Source organism: Vulpes vulpes, chromosome 14 (assembly GCF_048418805.1).
Source record: "Vulpes vulpes isolate BD-2025 chromosome 14, VulVul3, whole genome shotgun sequence".
Classification (NCBI taxonomy): domain Eukaryota; kingdom Metazoa; phylum Chordata; class Mammalia; order Carnivora; family Canidae; genus Vulpes; species Vulpes vulpes.
The window spans coordinates 4,406,753-4,426,688 of NC_132793.1; the positions used below are offsets into that span (position 1 = coordinate 4,406,753).

The following is a 19,936-nucleotide window of genomic DNA, read 5'->3' on the forward strand; positions in this document are numbered from 1 at the left end:
TTCCTTCACCCTAGCCCCACAGCCCCAATGAGGGGCTAATCGGTAGCATTAAGATGCATGACCACATTTTCTAAGGCAAACCCAGTGCTCATCCTGTATAGTTGATCTGCTCACTCATTCATTCAGCAAGTCCGTAGTGAGCCTCCATCACACAAGGCACGTGCTGAGCGCGGGCCTGGGAAGTAAGGCTGACACCGTGGCAATCACCAGAGGGGTCAAATAAGCATCACTTACCTAATGGCCATGGGCTTCCCTGAAGGGCAGGAACATGGGTTCCCTGCCTCAGTTTCTCCCCCGGAACATGCGGGTGATGGTGAGGATCTGGCCAGGGTGACACGCTATAGGCCTGAATGGTCATCAAGAGGGGTCTGGCCACTCTGGCTGTCCCTCATTTCATCCAGAGCTGCCCTCACCCACCCTTCCCAACCCGGGAAGCCGGCCTGGTTGTTTATGTAGTTATTAGATAACCAGGTCTGGGCACCGTTTCTTTGATCAGACACCCCTGATAACAAGCAGAGGAAACAGACCATTTTATAGCAAGATTTCATGGAGCGATCTTACCTTCCCACGGTGTTTTTAGCAGAGACAAGGGTGAGGAGGTAGGTGTTTGGTGGCGAGGGAAAGGAAGAGGCTCTGTTTCCACTGACCCACCCCCCAGGCTTGGATTTGGGGGGAGGGTGGGTGGGAGATGAGATCTGAGCACGGGAGGCTGGCCTCCTCCGCCCCCATCAGGGACCTCTGGCTCATGGCCACCTCCCTCCCAGTGGCGGTGCATGGCCCCGGAGAGACCTACCCTGTGTCCCCTTCTCCCCCGGAGCTCTGGCGCCTGGGGAGGGTCCCTGTGGTTAACAACTCAGAAAAGCCCAGCTCTAGAGGCCAAGGTGTGATAATGCCCATGGATGTGACTCACAGCCAGCAGAGTGGGGGCTTGAGAAATATTTTGCTTGTCCCCCCAACCAGCCTTATAATTACTAGCATTTCAAATGTTCTCGGATAATTGCTGTGTGTGTGTAAGAAAGGGGTCAGGAACCGAGCAAATACCACCCTTCCTCTGGCAAAATGCAAGGTCTGGACAATATAATTTTTTTTTTTTTTTTTGGTTAAAAAATAAATGAAGCCAATACATTTTAGCTTTGGTTTCATCTTTGTCTATTGTTGGATCTTCTTGTAACAAGAGGAGAGTCTTGTTAACACTGTTTTTTTTCCTTCTTTTTCTTTTTGGGAGTAAAATCTGCCTGAGAACAGGTAGTGTGGCGCCCTGCACTTCGCTTCTTACCTGTAAGAGAGGAGCCCGCTCCGTCGTCCCCCCGAAAGGCCCTCTCCTGAGGGCCACCCTGTCATTTGCATGAAGAGGACGGGGGTGTGGGTCCCCCCCGCTGTCCATGCCCAGGAAGCCCTCTGTCATTGTGCTTCCCCTTCGTTCAGAAACCTCTTCCAAGAAAGGCTGTTATTCTAGAATGGGCTTTTTCCTTTAGGATCTTCAGACACAGAATGGAGCCCACAGCGCAGTGACCCAGTGCGGCCCATGGAGATGCAGAGCATCCGGGTCACAAGCAGGGGCTCCACCACCTTCCAGATGCATGGCCTCAGGACGGGGGCACAACCCCGCCAAACTCAGTTTCCCCCTTCTGTACAATGTGGCAACAATAATTCTTAGTTCTCATCAGGTCGTTTGGATGGAAGGTATATGCATGGAAAGCACCTGGCCCATCCCGGGTTCTCGGTACCAGGGGCAATTCCTCTCACTTAGAAATAAGCCAACCCAGCGATTCATAAACGGGCCCCATACTTGGTGGGGGACGTTCCCACATCTCCTAGCAGTTCAGTAAGTTCTAAAAGCACCAAATTATAACCCCACCCAGGACATGAGTGTAACAGCCCCTGCCAGGGGTCCGGGAACACCCACACTCGGCAGCCCAGGGAGGGCCCTCTGCCCCGGTATGGACAGCACAGCACCGAGGAAGTACAACTCCCCATAGGTGTGAATTTTGCGGATTTAAAGACACAAATTGCCACAAAAAATCACAATTATGCAATTATAAATAATCCCCCGACAATGCCCCTCAGGCCGCACAGTGACCCTGTCCCACGGCGGCCACTGCGTGCGTGGAGAGCAGGTGCCGCTCTGGTCTCATGCTGTTCTCGGCAATCCACAGAGACCAGGAAAATGTCATTTTCAGGAAGGGAACTGATTGTTTCTCTCACATTTCCATTCGTGTAAGATCACGCTGTGGCCTCATCCTGCACCTTCTCATCTCTGCTGCCTCTGGAGAAGAGGGAAGCGAAGGCCGCCCGGGGTGGAGGTGGGAGGCCTGGATTGGGGGCCCTTGAGGTTGCACTCAGCCGAAGGGCCCCCTGGGGGCCTCACCCACGCTTCTAGCAAGGAATCCAAAGGTGGGGTGCTGTCTCGGAGCCCCCAGGACAGATGTGGACACAGGCCTCTGAAGCCTTCGGAGGGCAGGCCCCCCAGCTTGGGTCCCCGGGTCCCCGTGCTGGCAGAGGGGACAGGTTCCACCTCTCTTCTCATCTTCCCTCCCCTTCACTCACCTCTCGCCTCCTCCCTTAGTTTCTCTCTCTCCCTCCCCTACATCTCCTCCTGGTTCTTGGTCCCTGCCTCCTTCCTCTCTCCTTGCTCCTGTCCCTCCCAGGTCCCTTTCTCTCCCTCCCTCCTCTCTGGGGTCTCTCTTCCTTTTCCCTCTCCTTCTGTCCTCTGAGCGAAGGGCAACCCTGTGGAAGTGGAGGCCCCATCTACGCGCTCCAGCTCCAAGCCGGCCCCACACCACTTTCCCTCTGGCACCCACATGGTCCATGCGGGCAGGAACAACCCAGGAAAGCTTTCCAAAACCTTCCCATCCAAGTGATGCTTTCTCTGCTTCATTCACAAATCCAATAGCTTGCAGAGAACCTCCTTCCCAGATGCTCACCACCTTCATTCAAGGCTTGCCTGCCCCTTGGGGAGGTGCCTGGGAAGCCCCTCCGGGCCTGGGGTGGGGGTGGGGGGCAGGAGGTGACTAGTCTCCACTTGGTGCCTGCCCTCCTCCTCCTCCTCCTCCTCCTCCACCTCCTCCACCTCCTCCACCTCCTCCACCTCCTCCCAGCGGCCTTGCCTCTGGGCTGCCACCCTAAACTGACTCACTCAGATGTGGGGGTGGAGGAGGAGTTGGGGTGGGATGGGGGGAGGAAACCATCCCTGGTCGGCTCCACACTGTTTGCCTAGATGCTCTCTGGAGCAGGACGAGCTAATTACAGAGCCCGCTGCGGGCTGCCGGGCACCCCAGCTTGGCCACTTTAACTGTGCTCCTGCGCTCACTGGGCTCCAAGTTGACGCAACTTTTCCAAGAGTATCTGAAAGGCCTGAATAGAAACCTTGGGGGTCCTGGAATCCAGCGGGGCAGAGGGGAGTCTCCGGCAAGCCCCCTGCCCTCCCAGGGATCTGCCACTCCCGTGCGCCTCGGCGGGAGGAGCGCACGGCTCGGCTGGGCCAGGCCAGGAGTTGGAGGGAGGCCTGCTTGCTCGCCGCGAAGACTCTGGGGAGGCCAGGACCAGGGGACGGAGGGGGTCGGCTGGAGGGTCTGCATGGCAGGAGGAGCCGCGCCAGAGGGCCGGGCGCGCTGCGGCAGCGCCCGGGGCTGTCTCCACCTCTTCTGGCAAGTTGGACCTATGAGTGCGCAGCTCGACTTACAACCGTCAACAGCCCGGGCGGGTGAGCGCGTGTGAGCGCCGGGGGCTCGGGACCCCGCACTTCCTCGCAGGCCTCTCCGCGCACAGCGGGCGCCCCGGCCGTCCGGCCAGCCCCGACGGGATGCCCGCGACCATGCTCCCCTACGCGTGCGTCCTGGTGCTTTTGGGAGGTAGGTGCCGCCCCCCGCACCGGCTGGCTGCCGGCTCGGCTCCGAGGGAAGGGAGGGAGCTCGCCGTCGGGTGTTCCCTGGGGGGCCCGCAGAGACTGCCAGGCGGGTGGGCATGGTCGGTGACTTGGTGACGCTGTGCTCTGCGGGCTCCTCTGCGCTCTTCTCTGGCCTCACCTGGCCAGCACCTGCCGCGACGCACCTCCCGAGCATGTTGTGTCACCTTGCTAGGCCCTCTGGTCCCGTGCTGTGTCTCCAGGCACCTGGAGCAGCCCCTTGCGCCAGGGCCCAGAGGGGCTGGGACCTCCGAGAAGGCGCAGGGGGATCCCAGGCCCAATTGAACCGCCGCCCCCACATGGCAAGATATAAGCCCCGAATCCCTCAGACCGGGGCTGCGGATCCCGTGTCGCCCACTGAATCCTGAACCTACAGAGCCTGGGGGAGAAGTTTGGGAGCGTGCAGTGACCCTGAGCAACAAACCCTGATGGCAGGGAGAGGAGGCAGTGCCTTCTCCAGGACTAACTGCTCTCCTGCTGGCTCTCCAGAGGGGGTGGGCAGAGACAAAACTCTCTACAAATGCCACCTGACCATGGTGTGTCACCATTGGCCAAAAGGACGGTAACAACCACAGCTGTGGAAGTGCTTGCAGTCCCAGGTTCACCCCCAAGCACCCTCACATTGTGAAGGATTAAGAATCCTTGCCCTGGAGTCTGATCGCCCCGCTCAGAACCCAGATCACCTTCCTATCACCCTGCGTGGCCTTGGGCAGCCATGTCCCTTATTTGCTCTCTTAGCCTCAACCTTCTCATCTGTCCGATGGGCTCACAGAATCCCCCCTTCGACTAGGATCGTTGTGAGGATAGGTATGCCCGGGGCTGCTGGGTCCCACCGGGCACTCTCCACCCCATTTACAGGCAAACAGCAGCCTGGTCCATCTCCAGCAGCTCGTCAACCACAGTGTTTTCTTCCCAACCCCAAATTTCTAAGCAAGATTATTTGAAGAAGACATGAAAGGCGTCTGAAGGCAGGTCAGGGGAGGGTTGGGTGAGCCAGGGATGAGTCTCAGCTATGTTCACCAGGAGGGGCTCCCGCCAGGGCTGGAAGTGAGCACTCACACAGCTCTCCTTTGCCTGGGAGTTCTCCCTCGATGTGAAAGCAGGCCAGGGCCACCCTGCTGGTCCCAGGGAGAGAGGGCAGGAAAGATAGGGCAGAGGGCAAGGCGAGAGCCTGGCCCAGGAGGTCCACGCTTTCCTCTGGGCGCTGAGGTGGGAGGAGGCCCGGAGGACACTCCTCCACCCCCGGGATGGGACCATCAAGAACAAGAGGGCCGATTACCCCCCAGAAACCTGCAGCCTCGGCCACAGCGCAGGGCTGTTGTCTTTGGCAGGCCCTGAATTCTCGTCATGCCAATAAAATCATTGGAAGTTTAGCATCTTGGGGAGCCCCGCTGCTTCACTCCCTGGCGACCTTTCGCCTTAGCAAGTGTGACAGATTCCGCAGGACAGAAGCCAGGGGCCCGCCTGGTGGCCCCCGGTGCACCGAGGCCACGACAGGCCCACTGCCCCCCAACCCCCGAGGTAGACGCAGAGGCTGAAAGGGGGACAATCCCGGGCGGGCGGCCTTCACGGTTCCCTGCTCTTAACTCGGGTACCATTTTCCACTGAGCTCTTCTTTCGAAAGTTCTTTTTGCCACTGGCTGCGTCACCAGGCAACCGGCTCCTTTTGCTCTGGTGAAAGGGAACAGAACCCACTTAATCCCTCAGATACTTACCAGTTTAGGTACCTGAGCTGGGGCATGCCTGAACCTCGGGCCTCCAGTGTGAATTTGGCACAGGATGGCGCGCACGCGGCCCAGCGGGTGAGTTCCCACTGAGTGTACACACACACACACACACACACACACACACACACAGCACTACCCACGTTGTGGTCCAAATCCTCCTCTGCTGGCGGGGTGGGGGGGAGGCGGGGGGGGGGGCATAGGATGTTTAGCAGCATCCCCGGCCCTTCCCCTCCCAGATGCCGGCAGCAACATCTTCCCGGTTATGACAACCACAAAGGTCTCCAGACACCGCCCAATGTCCCCCGTTCAAGGGGTGAGCGGGGAGCAACGGAGCCCCTGTCCGAGAACCCTTGGTAGGGCCAGACGGACCGCTGGTAGCTTTTCAAATGAATCTGTCAAAATCACCAGGTCAGATGAATTTTGTTCTCGCTCTGAGCAATCAGGAATTCAAAGGCACAGTGGGGGCCCAAGAGAAACAACACAGCTTAGGTGGCTTCTAATTTGAACGCGGGTTTCTCCCTCCCTCTTGTCTCTGAAAGCGTCCTGGGGGGACGATGGGAGCACAGCTGCGGGTAGTGGTTAGCTCCCCGCCACGGCAGACCTTCCTGCAAACCCGGGTCTCATGCCAGTTTACCAGCCTCCAGCTTTGCTTCGCACCACAGCAATTTCTGGCTTTTAAAAATCTCCTTACTCAACAAGTTTATGCTTGAGGGGGGAAAAAAATGAAAAAAAAAAAAAAAACCTGGCTTCATTTTTTTACTTCCCCCCTCATCTGTATTTCTTTTTTCTAATTTCAGTCCTGCTTTTATCTCGAGCCATATACTTTGTGATGGCAAGTTATCATCTCGAGGCAGATTAACTAGAGCAGAGTCACGGGCCATTCCGTAATAAATGAGTTGTTGGTGTGGGACTCCGTTTGCAAACCCGGAATAGAAACCGGGAAGAGAATGAACTTAAACACGCTCATCCGAAAATCAAATGTGAATAAAGATCGGTTATTGAATTAGTTGTTCAAAATGAAGTACATTGTCATCGGAAACTTCATCTTGCCGGGGACAGGTCGCTGGAGGGGGGGGGGGGGCAGCTGTTTTGCTTATCTCCTGACCGGGGCTCTAATCTCCAAATTTAAAATAACCGGCTCAAGGCAAATACAGCAGCTTCCTTAATTTCAAAACCATCTGGATAGCAGACCAGTTAGAAGCCACACATGAAGAAACATTTGTGCAATGTATTGGAAGTTAACTACGTTAATGAAAGCTTCAAGCCAGAATGAGCCCCTGATAAAACTTCTGAGATACGCTGCTTTCACCACCAGAGCCCGAGCCCGCCTAGAAAATGAGGATCGAGAGCCCAGTGCAGAGGAAGGGGGGGCGCTCAAACCGGTTTGAGCTCGAGGGCCACGGGGCCAAGCCAGGGGGGTGGTAGGGAGAGACCTAGATTCAGAAGCTGGCACCGGGGGTGGCCATGAACTGTGACCAGGGGGCTGGCGCGGTTGTTCCCTAAACCAGAACAGCTTCCAGGAGCAAGGGCTCCTGGTGCAGAGCGGGTCCCGGCCCTCCTGGGACACCTGGAGTCTCCAAAAGACCCCGATACAGGAAACCATGTAAGACCCGGTAAGGGAGCTGCAGAGCAGGAGAGGGGAGTGACGGTGTCCCAGCGAGCCCAGTGCATCCCAGAGGATGTCAGACCCTCAGCTGGAGGGAACCCTGGGCCGGGCCGTGCCTACCGGGACCCCTACCTGGTGCCCGGAGCCCGCTGGGCTGGGCTGGGCCCAAGGCCCGTCTTGTGAGCCCCGGGGACCTTGAAAGCAGCATCTGGGGACTTGGACGAACCTGGTCCCCTCCAGCTCCGTCACCTTCCCGTCCTGTCCCCCACGTCCCCATCAGTGAGTTGGGACCGGTGTGGTTAAGTGTGAGGACCCGGCCCCGTGGATCCCCCGGCCCTCCCCGCCCTCCCCGCCAGGAGGCCCCGCTCTGCCGCCGAACCACCCTGAGTTTGCGAGGTCTCTCCGTCTCCTTCCCTTCTGATGTCCTGTGTGTCCCCGTGTCTGCCTCCTCTGCCTGGGGAACCTGGGCTCAGCTGCCCCCCGTGACCCCGCAGCCTCGGCCACCGCCCTCAGTCCCCTTCTCTGTGAAATGGCAGAGCTGGCGGCACCCACGGCTGGTGGCAGGGGGCGGGGGCGCTGACCCAAGCAGGCGTCCAGTGGGGAGGAGCCCACGCGAGGCTCCGTTCAGCGTCCCGGCCCCGGGCCCCGCGGAGCACCCGGCCCTCGGCGGGTGGCGCTGAAGCCAGGAGGCAGCTCGCCGTCCCCGTGGAGGCCGGACTCAGGCGGGCGATGCAATCTTAGATGAGCCACGAATTAGGGAGTGATGAGCGCTACACAGAGTGTGTGCAGGGGCATCCAGCCTAGGCTGGCGGGTGACACGCTCGCTGGAACCTGACGAAAGAGGAAGAGTTAACTGGAGGAGGAGGAGGAGGTGGGGAGGAGGAGGAGGACCGTCCAGGGAGAGGTACCAGCATGTGCAAAAGCCTAGGTGCGGGAGGGGGCACCGCTGTGTCAGGGGACGGCAGAGGGGGCCACTGGGGCCGGCAAGGGGAGAGTGAAGGGCCAAGGGACAGGTGTGGGTGAGCTCGGAGGCAGCCAGGGTCAATCATGGAGGACCTGGGGGTCTTGGAAAGGAAGCAGACTTTGTGTCACAGGCACTGCAGTGGCCCACTGAAGGGTTTTCAGCGGGCGAGGAATGGGCTGCCTCTAGAATTAGTGAGCCTCCCGTCACTGGAGGCATCCAAGAGCAAACAGAGCCATGTGAGGGCAGCATGAGCTGGGAAGTTGCCCGGATTTGCTTCCCAGCCCCCGAAGCCCCTGGGTGTAGGGAGTGCCACCTGCCTCCCGGCGCCAGGACACGGGCCTTCAGCTGGTGTTTCGGGCCCCCAGGCTCCCCCAGTGCCCAGCCCGTTAGCAGTGCTGGAAGGCTGGAAGGCCCCACTCGCCCCTCTTCCAAGCGACTCTGTCTTCTCTCCCGCCCCTCTGCGCCCCTCCGCCCCCATCTCACCCTCACCCCCACACACTTCACAGACAAGCTTTCTCCACCGCAGAGAAGACGGTGGTCACCAGCCACCACGACGAAGTCCTTTCTACCACGGCGTCCACGCGCACACACGCGGTTCCTCCTGCCCACAACACTGTTCCCTCCCCCCGCCTGCCCTGCACCTGCACACTTGCCTGCAAATGCAGGTGGAACTGCTGCAGCAGACTGTGTGCGCGACGTTTGTTTGCTGACCTTCCCTCCCGATGGGTTTACCAGTCCGCGCTCCCCACAGATGGCCTGCGGGAGCGCCACTTCCCACCCTGGCCGACCCTTAGCATTCTTTAAAAATCTTGCAAACAGTAATGCTCGGTTCTTTAGATTTGCAGGCCTTTGATTTTTTTTTTTTCTGATATATGGAGTTTTTAAAAATTTTTTTTCTTTAAATTCAATTAATTAATATATAATGTATGATTGGTTTCAGGGGTAGAGGCCAGTGATTCATCAGTCTTATATAACACCCCGAGCTCATCACGTCACGCGATTAAGGAGGCTTAATGCCCATCACCCGGTTACCCCATCTCCCCACCCACATCCCCTCCAGCGACCCTCAGTTTGTTTCCTGTGATTAAGAGTCTCTTATGCTTTGTCTCCCTCTCTGATTTCATCTTCTTTTATTTTTTTCCTCTCTTCCCCTATGATCCTCTGTGTTGCTTCTTAAATTCCACATATGAGTGAGAGCATAGGATAATGGTCTTTCTCTGACTGACTTATTTTGTTTAGCGTAATACCCTCTGGCTCCATCCGCATTGGTGCAAATGGCAAGATTTCATTTTCTGATGGCTGAGTAGTGTTCCGTTGTAGATAGAGACCACATCTTCTTAATCCTTTCACCTGTCGATGGATGTCTGGGCTCTTTCAGTTGGCCCTTGTAGACAAGGCCATGTCAGTTTGGCCCTTGTAGACATTAGTGCCATAAACATTGGGGTGCAGGTGCCCCTTCGGATCAGTACGTTTGTATCTTTGGGGGAAATACTCAGTAGTGCAATTGCTGGGTCACAGGGTAGCTCCATCTTTGACTCCTTGAGGACCCTCCACACTGTGTTCCAGAGAGGCTGCATCAGCTTGCATTGCCACCGACAGGGTAAGAGGGCTCCCCTTTCTCCACATCCTCTCCAACATTTGTTGTTTCCTGACTTGTTAATTTTCCCCATTCTCACTGGTGTGAGGTGGGATCTCATGGTGGTTTTGATTTGTATTTCCCTGATGGCAAGTGACATTGAGCATTGTTTCATGTGTCTGTTGTTCATGTGGAGGCCTTTGGAGAAATGTCTGTTCATGACTCCCGCCCATTTCTTGACTGGATTATTTGCTCTTTGGCTGTTGAGTTTGATAAGTTCTTCATAGATCTCGGATCCCAGCCCTTTATCTGACGTGTCACCTGCAGATATCTTCTCCTGTTCTGTAGGTTGCCTTTTGGTTTTGTCGACTGTTTCCTTTGCTGTGCAAGAGCTTTTTATCTTGATAAAGTCCCAATAGTTCATTTTTACTTTTGTTTCCCTTGCCTTTGGAGACGTGTCTAGTAAGAAGTTGCTGCAGCCGAGGTCAAAGAGATTGCTGCCTGCGTTCTCCTCTACGGTTTTATGGATTCCTGTCTCACATTTAGGTCTTTCATTCACCTTGAGTCTATCTTTGTGTGTGGTGTGAGGAGATGGTCCAGTTTCATTCTTCTGCACGTGGCTGTCCAATTTCCCCAACACCATTTGTTGAAGAGACTTTTTTCCATTGGATATTCTTTCCTGCTTTGTCAGAGATTAGTTGACCATAGAGCTGAGGGTCCATTTCTGGGGTCTCTATTCTGTTCCATCGATCTCTGTGACTGTTTTTGTGTCAGTACCACACTGTCTTGATGATTAGGGCTTTGTAATCAAGGTTGAAGTCCAGAATTGTGATGCCACCAGTTTTGGTTTTCTTTTCAACATTCCTTTGGCTACGTGGGGGGAGGGGGGGGTGTCTTTTCTGGTTCCACACAAATTTTAGGATTATTTGTTCCAACTCTGTGAAATAAATTGATGGTATTTTGATAGGGATTGCATTGAATGTATACATTGCTCTGGGTAGCATAGACATTTGAACAATATTTGTTCTTCCAATCCATGAGCACAAGAAATAGAAAAATGTTCCACGCAGCCCTTTGATTATGAGCAAACAGGAACGTCTACTTGTATTTCTATGGACCCCTTTTAGTGATTTTCTTAGAGTCTGTCTGGTCATATCCTTTACCCATTTTTGTATTGGACTTCTGAAAAAAATCTTTTCTTCTTATTGATTTGTTAGTGCTCTTTATATATAGAAAATAAATCGTCTCCTGTATCTATTGCAGTTTTCCCCAGTCTACCATTTGTCCACTCAAGCTTCCCTCCTCCTTCTCACGTCTGTGGGAACCTGGGCAATGGCACACAGACTACCAGCTAAATGTACATTTTTCCCCCAGAGAGGAGAATAGGTGGCTAGATATTCTTACCATAAATGACCACATGTAGAGTGTATATGAGAGAGAGAGAGGGAGGGAGGGAGAGTCTGGCTTTCCCTGGGGAGAGGGGCATAGCTCAGGTATTGTGCCAACCGCTTTTCCTCATTTGATTCTCGTGACACCCCATCTCCCACCCCCCACCATGTGATGGGCACATTTCACAGAAGACAGAAGCAAGACCAGGCACCCAAGGCCCAGACTTGTAGGCCGCGGAGCTTCCTGCCTGAGCTGCTCCCCCTGCCAGTGATTGTCAAGGTCAGAATCCAGGCAAGGGCCTCCCTGCCCTGCACCTCCCTCCGAGAGCCAGGCTTCGGTGCCAAGTGCGGGCACCAGGAGATGTGCTCACCCGAGGGGTCTGGGCTGGTGCTTTCCAGGCATGGCCCGATGGGGGGAGCACAGTGCAGAGACTGCAGGTGCGCCAGCAAAACAGTTGGTTGCATCTGCCGACTGCACGCTGATCAGAGAGCTGCTGAAGTGGAAGGACCCTGGCTGTCTGTCCGTCTGTGAAGATGGCAGAGTGGGCCAGGCTCTGGAAGCACCTTCCCACATTCCAACTCCAGCTGCCCCCCTGACTTGCTAACGACTTGACCCTTCTTGTCTCGGGTTCCCCCTTCCTTTGCACAGGAAGGCCCAGCCCATGGGGTTGCTGTGAAGAGTAGGTGAGACTATGGCAGGGGCGGGGAGCACAGTGCCAGGCACAGGACAAGCGCTTGGTGGGTGTCGCTCCCACCGTTGCTGAGGGACAGGACACCGCCTGCGGGTTCCAGTATTGGGACCAGGCTACACGGCTTCTTTTGGACGCTGCAAGGCATCTGGGGACAGAAGGGCTGGGGAGGAAGGGTCAGAAATGGTGGCTGGACTGCGTCTGAGGAGGATGGGGGCACAGAGCCTGGGGGGGGGGGGATCAGGAGCCCAGGTTCCTGCTTCTGCAGGCGCGAGGGGGCTTGGGGTTGCCCGACCACATACCCACAGGGCCCACCTGTTCTGGTGGGTGGTTAGGTGCCACATGTTGCAGGAACTAGGGCTGTAGGAACTCTGTTTCCTAAGGCTGCTGCACAAGGGACCGCCAACCAGGTGCCTTAGAACACCAGAAATGTACAGTCTCAGGTTTTGGGAATCCGAAATGCAGGTGTGAGCAGGGCCATGCTCCCTCTGAAACCTGTAGGGCACGATCCTCCCTCGCCTCCTGTAGCTTCTGCTGTTTGCTGGGAATCTGTGGCCTTCCCTGACTTTCGAAGCATCCCTCCCTCCAGCGCCTGCCTGCAGCATCACGCGGCTGCCCTGTGTGCATGTGCCTCTTCACCTCTTCGTGTCAGGAGACCAGTCATCCTGTATTAGAGCACCCTAATCACTCTCCAGCAGGACCTCGTTCTCACGGTTTACGTCTGTGATGACCCCATTTCTAAGTAAGGGCATGTTCTGAGTGAGGTATTGGGGGTTAGGACTTGAACGTATTTGGGGACGGGGAACAAATCAGCCCCCAGCACCTAGTGTTGCAGCTGAAGGCCCCGCAGGTGGGTGCAATGGCAGCAGGTGTTTCTGGGAAGTGGAGACTCTAGAAGTTATGTGATCAGCCTGCGGCTCAGAAGCAGGTGGGACAGGGGCACCAGGGTGGCTCAGTGGTTGAGCATCTGCCTTCAGCTCAGGCGTGATCCCGGGGTTCTGGGATCAAGCCCCGCATCGGGCTCCCCACAGGGAGCCTGCTTCTCCCTTTGCCTGTGTCTCTGCCTCTCTCTGTGTGTCTCTCATGAATAAATAAATAAAATCTTAAAAAAAAAAAAAAAAAGAAGCAGGTGGACCGCATCAAGCCATATCCAGGGACCCAGGGAGGGAAGGGAGGCCAGGGGACCAGAACCTAAATATTCTACCATTAGGTAATGACCTGAATAAATTTTGAGGGAATTATGCACCCACAAAGTTATATGTCACAAAAAGCGTTGAATGACAGGGAAAGATATTTTTGACATAACGTTAGAACAGAAACACGGTGTCTGTACATTTGATCTCGCTTCTGTTTGCATTGGCGGGGGTGCATCCTTATTCTGTAAAAATAAACCAGGAGAAGAGCGCCTGGGTGTTTCTGCGGGTTAAGCGTCCGACTCTTGATTTCAGCTCCGGTCATGATCTCAGAGTTGTGAGATGGAGCCTCACGTTGGGCTCTGCTCTGGGCATGGAGCCTGCTTAAAATTCTCTCTCTCTCTCTCTTCCCCTCTGTCCCTGCCTGCGCCTTTCTCTCTCTTAAAACAACAACAAAAGAAAAAAAAAATAACCTAGAGGAAAACAGAGGAGGCGAGGGGTGATGTCTGAGAGCTGTGACTATGGGTGATTTCTCCCTCTGCTTCTCCTGTGTTTCCTCCAGGATCAGTTCCCTCTGGGCTGGGTTTGCAGCCTCCCAGACTTGCAGTCCCCTGGGTTTGTCAGGACCCCAGCAGGAGAGTCCCATTAGAGAAGTCATGGAGGGTGAGACTGGCCAAACCCGCCCTGGCTGCAGGGTGGGGGGTCCTGGGGTTGGACGTGAATGGCACCAGGGTCCCGGGCAGTAGAGAAGCTCTTAGGCAGGCTAGGGTTCCCAGGGAATTGATTTGGGAAACAGCAAGGTCCCAACCAGCCAGACATTTGGACAGGCCCCTGCCCCACTCCGCGCTACAAGGAGACGGGGATGCCATCAGGCAGATGGGGCCTCAGGACAGATGGGGCCAGAGTCCATCCCTATAGCGTGTCTGAGGCCAGACCAGAGCTCTGAACGGACCAGTATCAGCAACAGCTGATGTCCACCAGGCACCTGCTCCCATTAAGCACGGTAGGGGACATCACATTATTTCTTCATGGGCACCTTGTGATTCAGGTCCTGCTGTCATTGCCATTTGACCTCTGAGGACTTGGAGGCCACTGGGTTAGGATGCTTCAGAGGGGCAGAGGCCTGCAAAGACTGCAGCCTGGCGGGCTCTTGGGTGTTCAGGAGCCATCCAGACCATGCGAGATGCCAGGCCCCAGAAGCACAGTCTCTGCATGGGCAGCCCAGGGGCCAGGAGACCCACTGCTGACCACAGAGAAGAACCGGGGAGTCAGGGAGTCGGGGTCCTTCACCAGGGAGACTCGCTGTACTTCTTGTTGGCCCCTTTGCCCTGAGGAATCCCCACTCCTCAAGTCCTCTGCTTTAAGCAAAACTCAATGGACAAATGCCCCCTTCTGCTAACAGCACAGTCCCCCTAGTGACTCTCGTCCTGGAGGACTTGGCAGTCAGGGTGCCTCCCTTCCAGCTGCGCAGGAGTCTCAGGCTGGGCAAATGGGATACTTGCGCCAGGACCTCCAATCTTTGTGCAGTGACCAGAGGCTCGAATGCATGGTGCCCATGTCGGATGTCCTAGAGAAGCTCCGGAGTGGTTCCCACCAACTGGGTTCCCGGGGCACCCCTTAGGGCAGTGAGCACCCACACCCTTCACACATGAGTCAGGGGTGGCTTCTGTTGCTCACAACCAAAGCACCTAACCAATGCCTCCAATGGCCACTGTGAGGCCATGCTCTTTGAGCAGTTAGCTAAAGGCTGTCCACGCTTTGGTCTCCATTGTTAGCTATCCCTGGAGCTCCCTGTGCACTACAAAATCGGAGCTGCCATCCCCCCAGTCCCGGTATTAAAATATACAGAGAAGAGGAAGAAAATCAAGAGCTCACACCCAACCCCACTCTTTGCAAAAAAAAAAAATATGCATTAAAACGGAGAGCAGGACGCAGATATATTTAGCTTGGAATCACCAGCAACCACAGCAAAACTAAATTACTTGTTCTTTGAAATCTACAATTAGAGTTGTTTTAACATGTGTTTTTGGTGGTTGGGTGTGGTTTCTAGATAGTTTGAAACTTAAGCCTACTGTTGAGCCCATCAGCTTTACCCAAATCTGTTGGGCTCCAATTTCCTTAACGGCAACCCACAGTTACAGAAATGAAAACCAACTTGCCAGTGATTAAGAGTGTCTGGCATTTTACAGTGATTGACGTTTGGACTTGTTTTTTTCTTCTGTGGTCTTACAAGACTTCTGCATCTTCATCTACCTTGTGCAGAAAAGATCAATTTAACATAACCATTGGGGGAAAAAAAAAACTAAACGAAGTAACCCTTGAGATCTCAGAGAAGGTCACGACTTTGTGACCAAATGACAGCTGCATTTTCCTTGCACACCACCCCTCCAGCGTTCAGGGATCCCAAATGCCTGCTTGGGGCAATTCAGGAATTGTGGCTCTGCTGCTAAGGTGCGTAGGGACCACCTGAATTCCAGAAACGTCGCCGAGCCAAGGTCCACATGAAGAGCCAAGTCCATTCCCAACCAGGGCATTCATGATTGCACTCATTATTGCCCAGGGGAGGACAGGCTGGGACCCTCAGGCCCCACCCACTGCCCCCATCCCGTCAGGGTTTCACCAAGGACACAGATTCACCTGGAATTTGCATATTCATCACCAGAGCGATCCTCCAAGTGTTTGAGGCCGGGGCGGCTGGAGTTCATTATTAACACGGCGAAGCATACTCCCTGTTTACATAGATAATTTGCTCAGAAAGTTCTTTTCTTTTTTTATCCTGCTTAAGTACAAAGACAAACGCCTCTCTCTCCCTCCTCCAAATTCTAATTCAGGGAGCGCAGATGAATGAGCACACATCTATTGTGTTTTTGGATAACTTCATGTAACTTCAGCTCATTCAAATATTCAGCAATTCGACAGGCATTCAGGGGGTGCCTACTGTGTCGGGGGTGCTGCTCTGCACCGCGCGGCAGCGAGCCACGGGAGTGGGCCCAGGTGCTAGCTGGGTGCTGGGGTTGGGGCGGGGAGGTGGGTGCAGGCAATAAATAAGCAAACAAATAAACGAGAAAATGACCAGGGATGATATCTCTCTGAAATGAAGAAAAGCCGGGGGCGGGGCGACCAATGAGGGCGGGGCGATTGGTGGGGGCGGGGCGATCGGCATGAGGAGTACCTGGGTCCCGGAGGGAGGTGACATCACCTCCCTCCAGGCTCGCTCTGGAAAGCCGAAATGCAATGGGGTCGGCCTGGAAATTTCTGAGACGCCAGGAAGCCGAGTCAGGGGCTCAGCAGGTGCAGAGGCCCGAAGACCAGGCCGCCTTGGCCGGTTTAGGGAACAGGAGGACAGTCAGCACAGCCCCGCAGGAGAGGGTGACGGGGCCAAGTCAGAAGGGTGGGCAGGCCCGCTCCCGGGGGAGTGGGAGGCCTCGGCCGAGGCTGAGGTCAAGTCCAGCGCAAGTTCAGGGGCTCAGAAAGGCTCCGTGGCTGCCGCACCGAGAGTGGACCGCCGGGAGGCTGGGCTGCACCTGCAGCGCTGGAGCCCTTATCGGTGGATGCCATGTGGGTGCCGTGTCAGGGTCTTGGGGCTGCCGCAACAAGGTGCCACCGACTCGGGGGCGTAAGCCAATAGAAATGCGTTCTTTCCTGGTTCTGGAGGCTGGAAGGCCAGCGTCAGTGTATCAGCAGGGTTGTGCTCCCTCCTTCCTCACCTCCTCCAGCATTTGGTGGCTCCGGGTCCCTCCAGTCTCTGCCTCTGTCTTCACACGGCACTGCTCCCCGTGTCTTCTGCGTCTGTGTCCAAATCTGTCTTCTTCTCAGAACACGAGAGGGACTAGGGCCCACCCTCATCCAGTATGACATCATCTTAGCTTGATTACCTCTGCAAACGCCCTATTTCCGAGATCATATTCACAGGTATGGGGAGTTAGGACTTGATGCATCTTTTGGGAGACCACAATTCAACTCACCACAGGGGATAAAGAGACAACTCTCGGATGTGTGCTCTGGCACCACCATGTACTGTCGGGTAGGTTGTTCACTCTACGAGAGTGATATGCTCTGTGCTCCACAAGCCCAGCCAAGGGCCCTGGTGGGTGGGGGCTGTGCCCACCCAGAGGGTCGCGTTTTTCTAACTCACTTTCTGACTTCCTTACTATAGCCCACATGGACTGGGCTGGAGGTGGGGGAAATCAAGAACCCCGTTCAGCAGTATGGTGCTGCAGGTATCCAAGAGTGGGGACGTTCTCAGCTAGGCTAGCACTCCCAGAAGGCTCTGTCTCCTGCCCCTTCAGGGCACTCAGAGGGGGCTGCAGAGAGAGGTGGGTGAACGACAGCAGTCGGCGCAGGTGCAGGCGGGAGACACTCCAAGAGGGTGGGCCACCCCCCCTCGGAGAACCAGGGAAGGCCTCCCTGAGCACAGGGCAAGGAGGAGTTGGCCAAGAGGACGTGAGGAAGGGCGCTCCACACCATCATAGTTTCCCTAAGCACCAGTGGAGGGTCAGCAGTCGGGGACGCTGACACGCGGGCAGGAGCCAAGGGTGCGGGCACCAGGTGCAGCGGGCCTCCAGACTAGACGCAGCTCAGCTGGCCAGCTCACACGGGCTCTCCTAAAAGTGCTCCCTTTGGTCCCGCCGGCACCCCTGGGACCCTCTCCCCGGTCAAGCCTGTCCCCATCAGCTCCCAGCTGGACCAGTGGCTCGCGGGCCTTTCTCTTTCCAGGGGCCAATTCAGGAAAGGCAACGATGTGAACGGCATCCTTTTTCTTTTGTTTTTAACTCCGAGAAATTATATCCTTGTTAATCAGGAGCTGTGATGTCTGGGGCTGCATTAAGCAGCCTTTCACAGGTTCCCAGCCAGCGAGGGGGTTCATTCCGGAGGCTAAAACTTGCGCTGCGCACAGCCAGCCTGCACCAGGCTCTGATTATAATGCTGGCCCCTCGGAACAAATTTCATTATTGAACAAGACACTTTTGAAGCTAGTTTACATTGTCTTTGCTTGGCTGACCTTGTACGCTATTGAATTGGAAAATGTAGTTTGTATTGTAAGGCCTCTTAATAATGTTTTTTTTTTTTTTTGAAACAAGGGACTTTGCCATTGCAAATGAGACAAAGAACACCATATTTAGCACAAAGAATGCCTCAGTCTGTTTTGAAACATAATTTTCATTAGCCAGGTTTTTCACCGTAACAAGGGTTTAAATTTTATTTTAAAAACAGCCTGCCCCCTCCCTCAACCCAACAACACATATTTATGTATGTTCCTCCATTTTAAAAGGTCTGGAAAGATACACAAACTAATAATAATGGTTGCTGACAGGAAGGGGGAAGGATGTTGAGCGTACTAATAAGGGATTCTGCTTCCCTACATTGGATTATTTTTTAATAATGAGAATGTATTAATAGAAGCCGGATATGGTCCTGCATCCCACCAGCAGCGTGGGCTTGGGTAAGCGGTATGGGTTGAATTGTGTCTCCCCCTCCCCCAAATTCATGGGCTGCAGTGGTGACCCCAGGACCTCGGAATGCAACCTTATTTGCAGGAGGGTCTTTGCAGACCTGCTGGAGTGAGACTGAGGACACGGGTGGGCCCTACTCCACCATGACTGGTGTCACCTGAGGCAGGGACGCTTGGAGGGCATGTGAAGACACAGGAAGCCCGGGAGAGAAGGCTGCAAAGGCCCCCACCCTGCCCACACCTTGAGCTGGGACTTCCAGCCTCCAGAACTGGGACAGAATCCGTTTCTGTGCTGGAAGCCCCCAGCGTGCGGTGCTTTGTCCCAGGGGCCGAACGGTATGTCACGAGGGTCCAAGTCCCTCCTCTGTGGAGCGGAGTGTCGAGGTGGACCCGAGCTGGACACGGAGCCGCAGACGTGACGATGCAGGCCTCCTGCGTCCGCCCACCGCTGCCTCCTCCAGCCTCCACTCAGGCTGTGCTACCCCTGCCCTTCCACCAGTGCCGCCGGGCTGGTGTCCTGCACACGCTGTGAGCGAATTGGGAAGGATCAGTCTCATAGGATGTCACCCGCACTGGCCACTTCCAGAGACCCACACCTTCTCTTGTTCAGTCCTGGAACAGGCTCCCTAAATCCCTGCAACATCTTGTCAGGCCTCCCTGTGCCCCCTCCAAGGGTTCCCCAGACTGACCCCATCCCCGCCTCCTCTATGGGGCTCCTTCTGAGCGTGCCCCATCCTCCTCCTCCCTCCCTGCTTCCGGAGGCCCCCAACCCCAGGCAGCCCACCCAGCTTCTCCTCATCTGTTCTCCGACCCCCCTGCTTCCTTATGGTTTAGCTCCTACTCCCCAAATACACTCCTCTGTCTCTTGCAGGCTCCTGTCCCTTAAAACAGTGTGGCTGGTGACCACTAACACAATTTTAAATGGTCTAGTAGCCACTTTTTTCAAAACTAAACAGAATGAGAGGAAATTACATAATTATCTATTGTAATTGGTTTAATTATATATTTAATTCTATATTTTCCTTAACCCAACGGACCCAAATATTGTTATTTCAACACATAATCAATATTTTAAGCTTATTGAGGTGGTTCACATTCTTTTTTCATAGCAAGTCTTCAAAATCTGGCCTGTAGTTTAACGGTTACAGCACATCCCATTTCAGACACAAGATTTCCATCAGAAAGACTCAATCCATATTTCGGTTTCTTACAATTCACCGTTGAAAAGGACATGCACCAGCCCAAGTGGTTCCAAAATGTATGTTTTTCAAATAACTGAACTGAGTTTTAGTTTTCATATGTAAATTAAATTTAAAATCCAGTTTCTCCAAAAAGGGACGTTAGGTAAAAACAAAACAAAACAAAACCTAAGGAAATCTCAATAAAGTATAAACTTCAGGTAATAATGATGTATCAAAAAAAATTAAAAAAAAAAAATAATGATGTATCAATACGGTTTCATCCAGGGTGACAAACATGCCACATAATGTAAGATGT

The 19,936-nt window shown here is 54.6% G+C and overlaps 1 protein-coding gene across 1 annotated transcript in view; it reads left to right on the forward strand.

The window, feature by feature from the left end:
* Window positions 1-3,247: 3,247 nt before the first annotated feature.
* Window positions 3,248-19,936, forward strand: part of APCDD1L (APC down-regulated 1 like) — a 52,071-nt gene continuing 35,382 nt past the window's right edge. Inside the window, exon 1 of the mRNA XM_072735518.1 lies at window positions 3,248-3,851. Within this exon, the coding sequence (XP_072591619.1) occupies window positions 3,803-3,851 (49 nt within the window). The 5' untranslated portion in view covers window positions 3,248-3,802. The remainder of the gene's footprint in view (window positions 3,852-19,936) is intronic.